The sequence below is a fragment of the Eulemur rufifrons genome, chromosome 3 (assembly GCF_041146395.1).
Source record: "Eulemur rufifrons isolate Redbay chromosome 3, OSU_ERuf_1, whole genome shotgun sequence".
Classification (NCBI taxonomy): Eukaryota; Metazoa; Chordata; class Mammalia; order Primates; family Lemuridae; genus Eulemur; species Eulemur rufifrons.
This window is the reverse complement of record NC_090985.1, coordinates 10,538,029-10,554,774: the sequence shown is the minus strand read 5'-3', so window position 1 is coordinate 10,554,774 and position 16,746 is coordinate 10,538,029. Positions and strand designations below refer to the sequence as shown.

The 16,746-nt window shown below is 49.0% G+C and overlaps 1 protein-coding gene across 2 annotated transcripts in view; it reads right to left on the bottom strand.

The window, feature by feature from the left end:
* SLCO3A1 (solute carrier organic anion transporter family member 3A1) overlaps positions 1-16,746 on the bottom strand; it is a 282,154-nt gene that overhangs the window by 45,625 nt on the left and 219,783 nt on the right. For both annotated transcript variants that reach the window (XM_069465764.1, XM_069465763.1), the window contains exon 5: positions 51-215. In XM_069465764.1, the coding sequence (XP_069321865.1) occupies positions 51-215 (165 nt within the window). The remainder of the gene's footprint in view (positions 1-50; positions 216-16,746) is intronic.

The window sequence follows — 16,746 nt, the reverse complement described above, 5'->3', positions numbered from 1 at the left end:
TCACGACAGCCTCCCCCCGGCCTCTCAGGAGGACTGAAGGATGGACTCACCAAGCAGCTGGTTGGCAGAAGAGGTGGTGAGGTTAAACTGCTGCTCCAGGTACTTCCCCAAGAAGGCAGCGAAGCCAGCCACCACCGCAATCTCCATGCAGGCAGCCAGGATGATACAGGTGAACACAGGGTTTGAGAGCAGGTGCTTGGTGACCTTCGGGATCACTGTGAGTGGAGAGAAAGTAGAAGGTCCGGGTCACACTCTGTGTTCCCATCTTAGAGCCTCCTGCTCTAGGGGTCTGGACTCATTGTTGCTCATCTCAGCAAACAGCATCAGGAGGTACCTGGTTGCTCAGGCCAAACTCTGTATCCTGTAACTGTGAAAACTCTGGCCTTAAAACATACGCCAATAGTTTGCGAAACTATCTTCTTCTAAAACAGAGGAGTTTATACCATGACTTTTCTTACAGTCCACTGCAAACATTCAAATATATTTTGAACAATCAGAAGATATTTCCACACTTCCCCCCACCCAAAAAAGAGAAGTTTGGGGTTCGTTTCTCAAAAGAAATATATAACACATATGTTATACACGATAAATATCAATGTATCTAAACATATGCCAATATACCTATCAATGAATATATCTAACTATATATATGTGTATGTGTTAAGAAAATAGAATCTTAACAGTTTCAAGAAAGAAATGACATTCTAGTGCTCCCCAAAATATGTATGTGCCTAACCCAACCCCTTCTCACCACCTCCACAGCCACCTCCCTGGCAAAAGCTCCATCAGCTTTCCCTTGGGGACTGCTAGAGCCACCTAGCTAGGGTCTTGGTTTCCACTCTTGATCCAATATAATCGCTCCCTACATGGTAGCCAGTGGGATCAGCTCACATCTGTTTCCCACTCAAAATGCCACAAAAGCCAAAAATCCCTACTCTGTGCCGTGGCCCGCGGTCTGAACCTCAGGGCTCCTATCATGCTCCCCACCCCACCCCGCTTCCCCCCTGCAGTCCAGCCCCAGAAGCTCCTGCTGTTTCTCACCTGCACCCAGGTCCTCCCCCTCTGGGCTTGGGGCAGTTCCCTCTACGGGAATGATCTGACCCCAGGTCTGTGCCGCATGTGTTTCCTCCTACCCAGGCGGGTTTTTCCCATCACCCAGCCCACCCTAGAAGAAACACCACCCAGCCCCAGGTGCTCAGGGCTCCTATGGCAGTTGGTGGTGGGCAAAAGCACTCTGGGGCTCGTGCATCACTTTAAATACTGACAGATCCGGAAAGCAGGTGCTGCTGAAGCCGTGCATTTCAATATTATTTTCTTGTATTCTATTTTTCTTAAAGCCTGTGGTTTTATGAGCCACTAAGATTTCCCCTTACAGTGGCGCTTTTAAAAATAGGACATTCATTTTTTAAAATCCTCTGAAACACATTATTTGGATATTCCCAACACTCAGAATCCTTGGCACGTGGCCTTCAGCTTGGTGTCCTCACTTACGGTACCACTGTGTGTCCTTCCTGGCAGTTTGCAAGAGTGCTCTGGGGGTCCAAGGACAACCCTGTCACGTCAATATTTATGCCATTATTTTGAAGTGTACTTACAAAAACATGAACTGAAATATGGCTCATACATCAAATGTGTGGTTCCATGGCTACTATGGTTTAAGACAATGCTAGGTTAAAACAAGTAAGTAGATTTAAATTCATTTAAAGAGATGTCTTGCATACATAATAGTGTAGGTGGAACACAAGTAAGGCAAACACGTAAAGGTGGTGCGCCAGACACTAACGTTAAGGGAACTCTGTTCGGCTGTAATCATGATGATGTGGAATGTTTGACATGTGATGTACTTGTTGTCACCTGTATAAATGGAAAAGCTGAAACACTGAGTCCCAGATGAAGCAAGTATTCTATCAAGTCTAGGAAAACCAATCAGGGCCTGTGGTCACACCAAACGCTCAGGTGGGCAGGGAGTCTAACGGTGCCTTCCAAGGTGATGAATTAGCCAGCTGTCCTCGAGAAGAGAGCTAATTACACAGGCTCAATCTCATCTCCTAGGAGATGAAACCTCTAAACGGCCCAACTAATTAGAATAAAATAATAATAGAGAATACATAAGTTTTTAATAATGTTAACAGGCAAGCTCAATAAATCAAAATGACAAAACAATGGGTCAAGAACTGGCAGATATACAAAACTTAAAATGTATCATTTCTAGGAAAGTACCACGTTTCACACATGAAAATTTATATAAGAGGTGGGGATTTAAGGGTTCTTTGACATAATGAAAGGAACTTAGTTATGGAAATAGACTGAGGCAGGTGACTGAAGGCTCAGAACTACCGTGTCCTGGGCAACCAGATCGGATCCTATGTCACAACCAGAGGACAACCAGAGCTGGTGGCCTTGGCTATTCTGTGGTGGTTCCTTCTAACATTACTGAAACCTGAAGAAGGCAACTGATTAAATAAACGTACCCTTAAGAACAAAAGAAAAACTTTAAAAAGGCTATGAATGAGATTAAAGATGGTGAAGAAACAACTTTAAATCCATGGTATTCTTATGTTCACATCCCGCTATATTTTAAGTGGACTGGCCTTTTTGCATGTGTCTATATTTTCTTTTTCTACAGTTTTAAACATTTACAATCATCTGCATTTTTAGAAATATTTCAAATAAATGTCTAGAATTGTTTACCTTTAAAATCTATGTTTATATGTTGAGAAACTTTGTTAAATCCACATTATTTTTTGAAGTACTGTGCAAATATTTAGAGGAATGCTGACTGAAATATTTAAAAATGTGGGTTTAACAAATATAGAAGATGAATACATTGGGGATGAACAGAGGACAATGAGGTAATCATTTATTTTCATGTACAGAATGATGATTCGCTATAGCACATGGCACACTGTGACAGTGTAATGTACCCATGGCAGGAGGCTGGTTGTTCATGTCACCAAGCTTCACACCCTAGAGACAGCAGTATGGATCACAGCAGGTGACCGCTGCACCTTCTTGTAATGAATGAATTCGCAAGTCCTGCTGATGTGCTTTGGCAGGTACTAACACTGCTACTCAATCAGTGCTCTTTTGTAATTAAGGTATCTCAAATCCGAAAACATTGCCAACACTGAATAGGCAGGTTGGGGACATTCCAGGGAAACCATTTTCTGCCATGTTTTTGTTGTAGGCTTTGTTTCCTTTGTGTGGGTGCAGAATTTCAGATTCTGGGACTCCGCACAAACAAGGCACTGCGGCCACACTTGGTCACAAATAACACTGCTGCTGGGTTGACACCTGACGCCTCCACAACCGACAGGTAGGAACCTTGTTCTCTGGCTCCGAAATGACACTGATGATGATTTGAATTTGATCACATTATCTGTTTAGGTCCCGGTATCTCCTTGTCCTTGTTCAGAGTCATCATGATTTGTTTGGGGATGAGGAAGGCACTGTTCAACAAAGGCAACTGCGGTTAACGGAACGTTTTTATACTTCAGCAAGCAATTTAATTACTCCAGAGATAATTCCACTTCAGTGGGAAGGATTCCTTATTGAGATCAGCGTCTACCTCTTTTTGTCTTAATATCTAATGACTGATTTCTCCTTGTATTAGATGTGAAAATCATTAAGTTTGAGAATCATCTGACTGGAGGCCCAGGAAGCCTCAGTGGGCCTCATTTGCATGAAGAACATCTTTTTTCCCTCTACGAAGCTGATCTGCCTCCAGAAACAACAGCTTTTCTCTTGTGTTCGGCTATTTTCCTCCCAGGTTCTTCCTCCCATCCCCAGTTTTACTGCGAAGACTCGTATCACCCTGAAATGATCCCTTCTCAAATGTTCAGCCTACCTTCCAAAAGCCCCAGTTTGAGAAGGGCTATTAATCAGCTCGATCCTGGGGCTACCCCAGTGTTTTAAGCTTTTTCCTTCAAATGGATTCTTAAGCCCATAAAATCCTGACACTCCAAGGAGGCAGTAGCTAATGAGGTGGCCCAGGCAAACAGAAACTGGTGAACCAAGGCCACACCAGGCCACCTACTGATTTAGCCTCCGATGCTGGGAGCTGAGGGCGGGAGGTAGGCTGGCTTGAGTTACGCAGTCTCACCAGCCTGGGAAAGCTTTGCACTCTCGTCAGGAGCCCGGTGCTGTCACCAGCGAGACTGGAAACAGCAGCAGCAGAACGGTCTCTAGGGCAAACAGGTTTCCCACGACTGGTCTTCAAAAGACATTCCTATAGGACTGAGACTTCTTGGAAACATGTGGGTCCTTCAGGAGGGACAAAGGCGGTTTCGAGAAGTCATGAGGACTGATGCTGACAGAGCATTTCCTATGTGCCAAATACTGTGCTAATGGCGTATGTACCAACTCACACAATCCTCACAAGCAGCCTGGGATCTTGGGACTAGGAAGATCCCCTATTTGTGAGAAAAGCAAAGCAGAAAATGATCCCGTGGTCAGAGCGGCACAGGAGAAACTCAAAGCCCTGGCATCTGCCGCCACAGCATGTGCTTGGAACCAGCGTGCTATTCTGGTCTGGGTTCTGACAGGTGCTGCTCTGGGTTTGAAGATGAAACAAGCAGGCTACTCCTGGTAGTCAAAGGTGCAGCTTAATTCTTAGAAATAATATTAATAACAACAAATTCCCACTCGGGTTGGGGAAAATGACCAGATCTGGCATGGATCTGGGGCTTAGTCCATGTTTTTTTGAAGGAAGAGAGCTGAGGCAGGGTGGGGGGGTGCAGTTAGGAGAAACAAAAAGGAGGGATCAGAAAGCCAAAAGAGGAGCCTGCACTGCAGAAAAGCTTTTGCTGAATGAGGCTGTAGAACAGAACAGCTAAGAAGCTGGTCTGGGAGCCAGGTAAGGGGGATTTGGATTCTGCCTCCAAGACTTAGTAGAAGTGTGACTGGAGCACATGACTCCATCCAATGGATGGTCGTAAGGATGCAACGAGACCCGTGAACGTAAAGCACGTGGCCTGGTGTCTCTGGTACACAGGCGCCAGCTCAGTAGGAATCATAATAATTGATAAAAACAGAAGTAATCCATGGCCACGGCAGGGCAGGAGCCCCCAGGCTACTCGCCATTTATCATGTTCCCTGAGGCTGAGTGAGCACCAGCCTTGCTGTGGGGATGCGTCTGCGCGCTGGTGAGCAGGCAGAACGGGGAAGAGCCCGGGGCAGGTAGACGCAGCTGCTCAGATGGGGAGCTGAGCTCCTGGAGCCTGCGCTGGAGCCAAGGCTTCCAAGGAGACCTCCCTCCTCCAGACGACAGGCCAGGCTCGGAGGCAACGGCACCTGTCCATGGCCCTTCCCAGGAACTGGAGGTACCCCAGGAACTGGTCCTTGTGGGGCTCAGCACGTACTCCACTCGCCTCTCAGGGTATTTCTGCCTTTAATCTCTCCACTGAAATTGGCCTTGACTTTCTTTTCCTTTAATAACATTGCTGTCAACACACCAGTGTCAAGGATCCCAAGACGGGGAGATGAAGCCATCGCATGCAAACGCTCAGTAATTGTCACAGTGACAGCCAAGGCTTGGCGGGCTCTCAGTGTTCGATGGAGACAGTGCTAAGGGTTTTTCAGTTAACTCAAAACCAACCGCAGGTTGGCTTATCTCCATTTCAGAAACAAGGAAGCCGCGGCTTCTCTGAGAGGCTGGAAATCCCACTTTGCCCAGGAACGCAAAGCTGAGAGGTGAAGGATGCAGATTCCTTCACCTCACGTAGCCTGGATTCCAAAGTCCACACTCCTAATCTTCAGGGTTTTCGTGGGGATTTGAATCAACAAAAAGCTGTTTTTCTAGCTTTGGGCAGTGGTAGTATTGTAGCCAATGAGGTTTATCCAAGACATGATTATTGCTATGGATAAAGTTGTTTTTCTGAAAGTTGAGTGGCCATGACGGGCTTCCCAACACATAAGACCCATGAACAGAAGAGAACAGAGAGGCAGAGGGAGCTGGAATGACATAAATAACAGTTTTCAAATCATAACTTAAAAAAAAAAGAATGAGAAAGGAAGAAATAATGAAGATGCGGAAAAACCTTATGACAGAGGTACCAGTGTGAATCCAAGGTAGAGTGAACCCTGGGAAAAATAAAGTGTAACGGCACAGCACGAATGTTTAGCAGCCCCCCAGCTGGTTCCCGACGTGCCCCGTGCAGGCTGCCATCACCACCACGAAGGTCCCCATGGGACGTCCCGGCCTGGGTCCTGCTCTGCCTCCCATGCAAGGAGCCACCCGAGAGCAGGGATGGAGCAGCTCCATCGTTAGAGGTGGGCACTGTGCCCGGTAAGAGCAGATGCTTAACAGATGCAAGGTGGATTAAAGACTTCAACACATAAATGAATGAATGGATCACAAAGTCTTGAAGGGTAATTGTTACAGCCTCTTAAGAAATATGAACTGAAAGGAAAGAGGACAAACTTATGATGCAACCATCAGGGCCACTCCACAGGTCCTTGCCTGTGGGGCCAAAAATCCAGAATAAGAGTCTCTTTTTCATTCCCACTGTCCATTCTGGAGATGTCTAAACCACTCCCTTGGGTAGGAGTGGGGAATGTCCAGGGAGGAAGAGGAGGACCACAGTGTCTGAAAATCATCTCGAAGCAAGCCTCTACCATGCACATAGTGGCCTCAGCCCAGGCAGCCTCTGGCTCCAGCCTCAGGCCCACTGCACCTCATTGCTGCAGATGAGTTTGTCTCCTGACCTCTTCCCTGGGCTGTTCAGGAACCCGGGGGAGCTTCCTGGCACCTTCTCATGGCAGGTCTGAAAGAAGGAGCTACCAGGTTTCCTTCTGCTCATCTTCTGTAGGTAAGAGGCAGAGGGTGATGCTTCCTTTGTACAGAGAAGGCTGTGGCTTCAGAGAACAGATACAAAACCATTAGCGCCAGAAACAAGTGTTCAGAATGAAACCTAAATGTCAGCATGGTGTGGATTGGCCAGGACAGCTCAGAGCCATCAATTCTCATGCAATCCCTATCGAAGGACCATCATCATTCTTTACAGATCTAGAAAAATTAATTCTACACTTTGTATGGAACCAGGGAAGACCTCGTATAGCCAAAGCAATCTTAGGCAAAAAGAACAAACTGGGAGGCATCAGTCTACCAGACTTCAAGCTCTACCATGAGGCTACAGTAACCAAAACAGCACAGTACTGGCACAAGAACAGAGATACAGACCTTTGGAACAGGACTGAGAACCCAGAGATGAAACCATCCACATACTGTCATCTAATCTTTGACAAAGCAGACAAAAATATACACCGGGGAAAAGAATCTCTTTTCAATAAATGGTGCTGGGAAAACTGGATAGCTACAATTCAATTGATTCTTTCAAGATCACCAACTCTTTACAATCCCACCAAGAAGCCTCAAGAGCAAAAAAGTCATCTAGCTGCTCATCTCAGCACAGCTCATCCAGCTGTCCGTTAGCCAGTTTGAAGCAAGAACCACAATTTCTTTATCCACTCATCCATTGATGGACACTTAAATTGATTCCAAATCTTGGCTGTTGTGAATGGTGCTGCCACAAACGTGGGAGTGCGGGTATCTTTTCGATATACTGATTTCCCCTCCTTTGGATACATACCCAGCAGCGGGATTGCTGGGTCATATGGTAGTTCTATTTTCAGGTTCTTTGAGAAACCTTCAAACTGTTCTCCATAGTGGTTGCACTGATTTGCATTCCCACAATTAAAAATAAAATAAAAAATCGAGGGGAAAAGTGCCACTAAAGGTACTAAAATAAAGCAAGAACCAAGTATCTGCAGAGGCACGGTGAGCTTTGGCAAGCTGCAGCTCCAAATTGGTGTCACCCCAGTCACTTCCCTCCCTCCGGAGCGCGAAGTTGGAACAGCGCAGGCTGGTCGCAGGACTGCGGAGATAAAGAAGGGAGCCTGGGAGGAAGCAACCTCTTATTCAGACCCAATATTTTGTCTTCCTAAGTCACAGGCAGCAGGAAGAAAAAGACTAAAGGAACAGAGAGTCTTTTGTAAGCAAATGGTCATGTTTGCTACTCCTCAGCAGCCCCTGAGAACCTTCTCTGGAGATCGGTGCCCCACCTCAGTAGTACAGGGCTGGTGGCACTTAGCATTCGTGAAAACTCTAACACTGTGAAAATTCACTCCTGGGAAATCTGGAAAGAGAACTAGCAATGTGCAGAGAAGAAATAGTGGAGTCTAACAGCCAGGTTGATGTAAATGCTCATCTTGAAGCCTAGGTTTCCTAACGTTGTTTCCTGAAGACTTGGGTTTACAGCAGGCCTTCAATGTCTAATGCCACTGCTGAATCTCCAAGAGGGGCACAGAGTGTCCCAAGCTTATTTGGTGAGGCCCCTGCCATGTCAACTTAGGTACAACTGCAGGAGGAGCCGTTAGCCCCAGGTGGTGACCACTCAAAGACCCCCCATTGCCTCTAGAATTCATTTGTAATTGAGAGTTCGCTTGGAATCATCTGCGGGGGGGGGGGGGGGGGTGCTGTGAGGACATCCAGATGCTTGGACCCTCTACCTCCACCCACAGAATCAGAATTTCTGGGGTGTGACCCACACATAAGCGTGTTTCAGGAAACTCTGCAGGTGATGCTGATTCAAACCCCTCTGGCCAGGAAACAATGGCTCATTACAATAAAGTACAGATACTTCAGAAGGGAAATGCCAAGGTTTTCAATAATTCATTCATAATTTTGTCAAGGTCTTATTGGGCAGCTTCAGATAGCAGGAACTCTGCTGGTGCAGGAGCTGCCCCGTCTCCCTCTACGGTGACCTTTTCTAAATCCTGTGCTTCAACGCCAGCTGCCTGTCTCTAGCCACATCTCGGGCATTCCTGTCCATGTGCCTCTGCTCACACCTGCCTCCCAACCCAAAGCCCTTTTCTCTCCAGCCGTGGGTCTTCTGCTTATCCTTCCAGATAGGGCTGAAATGCTACAACCTCCAAACCTGTGTCTTCGATCTTCCCTCTGTGGTCCTCAGCACATTCCTTCCAGCCTCTTGTGGGGCCTCTCCACCTTCTACCCTGTATTCTGGCAGCATTCGCCAAGTGGCCACAGAGTTAACATGAACAAAAGAGTTCTGCAGTCACATAAGTCTGAGTAATGTGGAGTAAAACAAAGTCAGCCAACTTTCCTGGGAGCCTGTAATACACCAACATAAAGCAGGTGTCTCCAAGAGGGTCACACGGTATAGAGTTTCCCAAACTTACATTGGACATGTAACCACACTCCCTACCCTTTGTTATTGTTGTTTTGTTTTTCCACGAGCATCTTAGAGGACTCTGTTCCAAGGAACACCCTTTGGGAAATGCTGCCTTCTAACATTCCTTTCATTCTTTCATTCAACACAGTCTTCAGGAGTGCCAATGAGCCAGGCCTCGTGCTAGGGCCCCTGCATGTGTTTATCTCACTTGCTTTGCTGAAATAACTTGAGAAGCACAGCTGTAGCTTATCTAAGTGCCTGTTCCCGCAGGTCCCCCCAACACTGATGGGAACATAATCAAGCCACTGACCAGCCTAGTCCTCGGGGATGTATAAAAACAACTCCTGTGACACGAAGAATGTAACCACAGCCTGGCACAGGATTCCAAGTGTTTGGGAGGGCAGAAGGTTTCCTTCACCACGGAATCAAGAAAGAAGATTTTAATGGGAAATCCACGCAAGGAGAGAACAGTACTGAAGACACGATTAAAAACAGCCCCTTAGCCTGCACAACAAGGACGGTCAGACCACCAGGGTCCTCACAATAGCATTATGCTGGCAGGCACAGGGTCTGAATAACAACAATACAACCCAAACTGACTGCTAAATGGCGGAGGACGGAGGCGGGCCACCGAGGCAGAAGGCAGAGGCGTGAGCTGGGTCCCGTGGCCACGCAAACCTGTGGCTCCTGCCAGACAGTGGGAAGCACAGTGGGAGGTAGAGGGGTGAACGTGCCCCCTGCCCAAGACCCAAAACACCTGCCAAAAGATAAGAAGACAGGTAAGTAGCAACACCAAGCCCAAAGTCACCTGGGCATGTCGGCCTCAGCAATGGGGCTGGCACACCCTCTTAGCTTCAGAGGCCAGGGTGCCAGGAACAGACCGTCCGCTCCACAGGTGGGTCACTGGTGAGCCAGCAGTGGCAGCCAGGACATGTGACGCTGTCACCAAGCCTCTATCTATGGATGGGTCAAACACAGGCTTAAACGCTGGGTGGGAAGCGGGAGGAGGGGAGCTTTACGGAAAGCAGCAAACTGCACTGGGCTTGGCAATGCGTGTCCAGTGATCCGTTTATTTCCTCCACTTACCGAATAGCAGGCACTAAGCACCTGCTATGTACCAGGACGTGCACAGAAACGGAAGCTGTCCCGCCCTCCTGGAGCTTACAGAGTAAGTGAATAATCACACATACAAAGTAAAATCACGACGTGGAAGGGGTACATCAGGAGGTCAGGAACACCAACGTAAGGAATGACACATGAACCAATGTCGGAAGATGGGATCGGGATTCCAGTGGAGGGAACTCTAAGTGCAAAGTCCCAGGAGGAAGCGGGCCAGGGGAATAGAGGGGAATAAAAGAAGGTGGATGAGGCAGCTGTAGAAGGAACAAAGGCAGGAGTGGCGTGAGAATGGGCTGGAGGAACTTGGATACCACAAAAGGACTCTGCCTCCCTCCGTCCCTTAAAGCAGGAGGTGGCAACATGATCAGAGGTGTTCTGGAAAGATCACAGTGTGGACAACAGACCAGAGGGGCCAGGGAAGGCTGGAGTGTGGGAGAGACCAAGAGCAGGCTGGAGAGAGATTTAGGCGGTAAAATCGGCTGAAGCCAGTAATGGACCATGCTGGGCAGGGTGGGATGTACCCAGGGCCCGGACACATCTCCGCTCCTCCCAAGGTGAAGCCCCTCTAGAGCTGGGGCTCTAAGGCCTCTTCTGGAGGGGGCACATGCTGAGCAGAAAGGACAGAAGCTTCTCAGACACAGGAAGGGCTTCTGCCGTCACATGGACGCCAGGCTGATTCCGTTTTCCCTTAGTTGGTTCTTTTACAATTTACGGAATCCTTCACCACTGCCTCCCAGAGTGGGAAACGCTGGGAAGAGCATGAGATTTGGAGTCTGGAGACCTGGGTATGCCACGAGGCGCAGGAACCTGGGTGCCTGTTTTAACAACCCCCACCCTTTGCCACCTCCCCCACCCCTGCCAGCTCCGCTGTCGTGATCCCCCGATTGGTGGCACAGAGATTAGTAACATCATCCATCCCCTCAGTCAACTGTGGGGGCCAAACGGGAGGCCCATGGAAGAGATCTGGAAATCACAAATCATCCCCTAGATTTTTAAGGTTTTTTTTTTTTTTTTTTTTGAGACAGAGTCTCACTTTGTTGCCCAGGCTAGAGTGAATGCCATGGCGTCAGCCTAGCTCACAGCAACCTCAAACTCCTGGGCTTAAGCAATCCTACTGCCTCAGCCTCCCGAGTAGCTGGGACTACAAGCATGCGCCACCATGCCTGGCTAATTTTTTCTCTATATATTTTTAGTTGGCCATATAATTTCTTTCTATTTTTAGTAGAGACGGCGGTCTCGCTCTTGCTCAGGCTGGTCTCGAACTCCTGACCTCGAGCGATCCACCCGCCTCAGCCTCCCAGAGTGCTAGGATTACAGGCGTGAGCCACCGCACCCGGCCAAGGTTTTTAAGACTAGGTTTTAAAGACTCTGAGTCTGAGGCCCCAGCCCCGCCTGCTCAGCTGTCACCTGCTGTCACTAGGCTCTGCTGTCTTTTCTGGGATAGGAAGAGACCACTTGGCAGTCAGTGCGAAGCGCTCAGAGACAAGAGTGCTCAGCTTTTGATTGCCCTGCTCTGTCAGTGATCAAAGGCAGGGCTCTCCCTTCGGGTTTTAAACCTCTGGTGCGCTTACATTTGTCCCAGCTAGAACACCTGGCAGAGGGTCAGGAAGGGCCAGCACTTGCAGGCAGTCAGTTCTTCCCTCCCTCTTAGGCTGTAGCCTTGTCTGGAAGACCCATCTTTTGGGGGTACCGCCGGAGATTTAGCACATTCTGCCCTTAGCTCCTGCTGATGCCACTTACTTATTTTTTTGAGACAGAGTCCCACTCTGTCACCCTGGGTAGAGTGCAACAGCATCATCATAGCTCTCTACAGCCTTAAACTCCTCGGCTCAAGCGATGCTCCTGCCTCAGCCTCCTGGCTAATTTTTCTATTTTTAGTAGAGACAGGGTCTTGCTCTTGCTCAGGCTGGTCTCCAACTCCTGAGCTCAAGTGATCCTCCCCCCTCAGCCTCCCAGAGTGCTAGGATTACAGGCGTGAGCCACCGCGCCCGGCCCAGACGCCACTTATTCTTATTTAAGAGAGCATCTGTTTATTGTCAGAAATGGCAGCATAATGTCATGGTCAGAAAGACAGACATCGGGGCCTTCACTGAGGTTTGAGTGCCTTTCCTTTCCATCTCTAAGCTTTACTTATCCGTAAGATGGCAGCAATGCTTCACAAGGCTGGGGGATTAAATATGATAATGCGCTGAAAACAAACATTAACTACTGGTATGTGTATGTGGGCACAGTGCACATGTGTACGTGTGAGCACACACACATACACACGCATGCATGCTGGCAAGAAGGTGTTCGTTTGTTATTTCATTCATTCAACCAGCGTCACCGATGTGCCAGGCACTGTGCTCTGCACGGGAAATGAACACACAAACAAGAACTCCACCCCTGGAGAACCCACAATCTTTGGGCAGACGCGGACAAGCAGACAGACCGCCGTGGCAATGCAGTAGCCAGTGCTTTGCAGGGGTTCTGTGGGGGACAGAGGAATGCAGCTAGTCTAGCACTGGGCACGTGGGGGCATGCACAGAGGGACTGTGGGGGGGTGCTTCCTGGGGAGGTTGAGGACCATGTCCAGCCCGGAAGTGAACTCAGGGAGGAAGGGCGTTCCAGGGAGAAACGGCAGCAAAGAGGGGAGTGCTTGGTGCATTCCAGAGACCATACAGAGCTTGAGAGAGAAGGCAGATGGACATGTGGCTGCAGAGGGGACCTGGGACCTGGCCATCAAGGCCTCTCAGGACCAGTGACGCTGAAGACAACTTATAATGAAACACAAAACCATGGGTGTGCGATTTAACACACCAGCTGAAGATAATACTGTGCGTTTATTACAGTCCCCTGAACTTCCTCCCTCCAGGGGCAGCCTTTCCAAGACATTCTGCAAACTCTGAGCATCTACTAGATTGAGGAGGCCACGGCAGGTGCAGTGCCCACCCACACACGGCTTTACCACACAGGAAAGGGGAGGAGAGGACAGTGCTAGACCCAACAGGATGGACAGGCGGTGTGTCCTGAGAAATGGGTCGTCCACAGAGCAAGAGCAGGGAGGCGGGCATCAGAGCCAGGGCTTAAAGGGAAAGTTATTTGGTGGAACAGCTGAGATGCAAACATGTACCTTGGCTGGGCAGGCTCCCACCTGCGGGAAATGCTGGAGTTTAGCAAACCCAAGCATTTATTCTTTTGCTTCGCAAAACAGTTAAGTGACAGTCACTACAAGATGAGGACTTGCAGGCTGCTTTGGAACAAGATTCTGGGCTTTCCATCCCTCAACTGATAAGGGTTGCAAACCCAACTGATGGCCGACTGTCAGAAATAGACCCCTGAAGCCCACTGTCTTGGGCAACTGCCCTGAAAAGTGAACCACAGGCCAAAATTCCTATCACCAAAGCTTGCTTTCCTCACATATCAACATAAATGGGAATAATCAGTGACACCTGCTTTACACAGCTGCTGTAAAGATGAAACCAGGCCGGGTGCAGCAGCTCACATATGTAATCCCAGCACTGTGGGAGGCTGGGGCAGGAGGATCGCTTGAGCCCAGGAGTTTGAGACCAGCCTGGGCAACATAAAAGATCAGCTGGGTATGGTGATAGGCACCTGTAGTCCCAGCTACTCGGAAGGCTTATGCCCAGGCATTCGAGGTTGCATTTAACTGATTGTGCCACTGCACTCCAGCCTGGGTGACAGAGCAAAACCTTATCGCTTAAAAAAAAAAAAAAAAAAAAATTAAACCAGACAACCACATGGCAAAAGCTGAGAGGAGTTACATGATGTGGCCAAGGCTGCTCAGCTGTAGCAGAGCTGGATTTTAACCCAGGTGTACCTGCCTCAAAGCAGACAGCCCCATGCTGTCCCAGGAGTGTGTGAAGACTGTCTAGGTCCCAGCAGGGAGGGGGCCGGAGAGGCTGCTCTTAAGCAATGCCAGCTCTTCTCAGGGACCTTTGCTTTCTGCAGAGCATGGCAGGGGACACAGAGTGATGGCCAAAGAAGAAACCCATTTGTAAGCTCAAGCAAAACAAATCAGAAATTGCAACATACAGGTGTTGGGAGCAATGCTAATTCCTCTTATATGTGTGATGCTGTTCAGCTTATTTGCACCCACAAATGCGTAGCACACTGCGTGTGTAGCCTGGGCTTTCCAGGCTGGAAACTGGATAAAGAGTTTGGGAATGTCAGGTAGTACCACGTAGGTGGGAATGTCCATGTGGCAAAAACATTTGTCTCAGGGAGAAATAAAGCACGTCAACCACTGTGGCCCCACCTCATGCACTGGCACGTGTGAAATTTATTGGCATAATAGCTCACCTCACTGTATTCTGGCTCCCAGGGAGTTTCTAGAAACACTGTCTTCCTTTCCTGCTGGGGCATCCTTTAGGTGCATTAGTGGACCGATGGTCTCTGGGAATTGCTAATTCTAAATTAAAAATCATTAGCTATTAGAAGTGAAGCCCATGTGTATACAGATCACAACTTGTGATCAATATGGTCTGGCAGGTCCCAGACCCATCTTCCCAACTGTGCACCTGTCAGCTCAGTGCAGCTGAGCCGGAACCTGCTCACCTTGCCATTGATTTGACCTTGGCTACTGCATGACTCCGCCAGTAGAATACAAGCTCCAGAACATGAGCTGCCGTAGTCATGGCTGTGCCCCAGTGCCTAGCAGGGTCTGGGTGACTACTGACTGAATGGAACAAATGAGTTAATGAGTGACTGAATCCCAACCCAAGAATTCTGAAGCCATGACAGAGCTCAAGACAAGACTCAGCTCAGCTCTGCCTCTGGCCCTGACTCACGGCAGGGAGAGGTGGGCTCTTCCCTGCCCGTCCGTTTTATTTCTGTAATGACCTGTGCTGCCTGTCCTTGCGGTTCTGACCACGCTGGCTATCTCTGCTGACCTGCTGGGCTGGTCCTACGCTGGACGGTGAGTGCTTTGACAGCACAGTTGTATCTTTTTCATCTTTCTATCCCCAGAGATAAAAGGTGAGAGATTATTAGCGCAGCTCTTGCAATCAGAGCCCTAGGAAGACAGGGCCACAATCCTGAAATGGGGAGAGACCTGGGAGGGTTTCCGTCACCCAGACCCAGGGTGTTCTCCGAAAGGCCCACTCTCGTGCCAGCCCAATTCATTCCTGTGGGGCTGGTTACCGGGACCCTTTCTGTGGTTGGCTGTGCCATTAGAGTAACAGCAGGCATCCCCCCTGCCTGCCGGGGGAGTCCTGCAAGGGAGGCTGTTTTGGGGGCCTGTATTATTAAGCACACACATAGGGGGGGTCCACGCCAAAGCAACCTCAGAGGACACAAACGGGGGAGCCTTCTCATCCACCAACACATTCTGGAAACTCAGAGCGATGAATTTTAAGATCTTCTACGGACAATTCCAGATTACAGCGTCGGTAGACTCCATCCCGGAACATGGGTCAGACATGACATTAGGTTATTAAATTAGTCTCTTTTCAGAAACAGCACTGGTTCTGTCGATTTCTCATGACTAACAGGTAGGATTAACAGTCTTCTGTGGCAGTACGTTCATTCTCACGACAGCTCTGTCAGTGAGGAATCGCGCTATTACCATTTTACACTTGTGGAAGAGCGGTGGGGAGACGTTAACGATCGCAGAGCTGGCGGGAGCGGAACGGCCATCTGAGCGCGAGGCGGCCCGAGGTTCCCTCCGTGAATCTCAAGCATCTCCAAAGAAGGTGCATCTCATTATACAGAAGCTCAGCAAAGAGACTGTCACTGTTAAGAGATGTCTGTCGGGCTCAGGAAGACTGACTGTGCCGCTGCCGCTGAGGGGGCCAGGCTGAGCGCCCAGGTCCTGCCAGGTAGGGACGTCTGCCTTTCCCATCCCAGCGTCCCTGGGAAGCAGAGCCCCGCCGTGCCCCTGCCTGCCCACACCAGCCTGCTCCGTTCCAAAGCCCAGCAGGTGCTCAGGGGACCAGAGCAAGGAGTCGTTTGCGTGAAGGAGCACCACATGTGGCTCGCCTGGTAAACGCCGAGCACCTCCTGAGGCTGCCGGCCAAGTTCAGCCGTCCTTTCGTTTTCTTGCCTTTAAGGAAAACATGGAAACGGTTCAGGGGTGGGGTGGGCTTCTCATTCTCATTCTGCATCATCGCTGTGTTCACCGTTTTGTTGGAAAAGCTGCATTTTTTCCTTTTAAAAATGATAGCAAGAGCTTTGCTGCATTCTAAAGTGGGACTGTGTTATTAAGACTGGGTTAGTATTTCTTTCCGGAGGAACCCATTTCTCATCTTTACTGGAGGCAATGGAAAGACAGAGCGAATCTAAGGAAATGTGCTTTGGAGGCGGCTTTTTAAAGAACGCCCGCATCAGGCAAAGGAAGCCAACTTCAAAAGTCCTTTACAGCTTTAAGGAGCTCGTGAGTGGCCTGAAAGAGTTCAAAAGAGTTCCACGGAATGTTCAGCTTCCTCCCTCCTTTCAC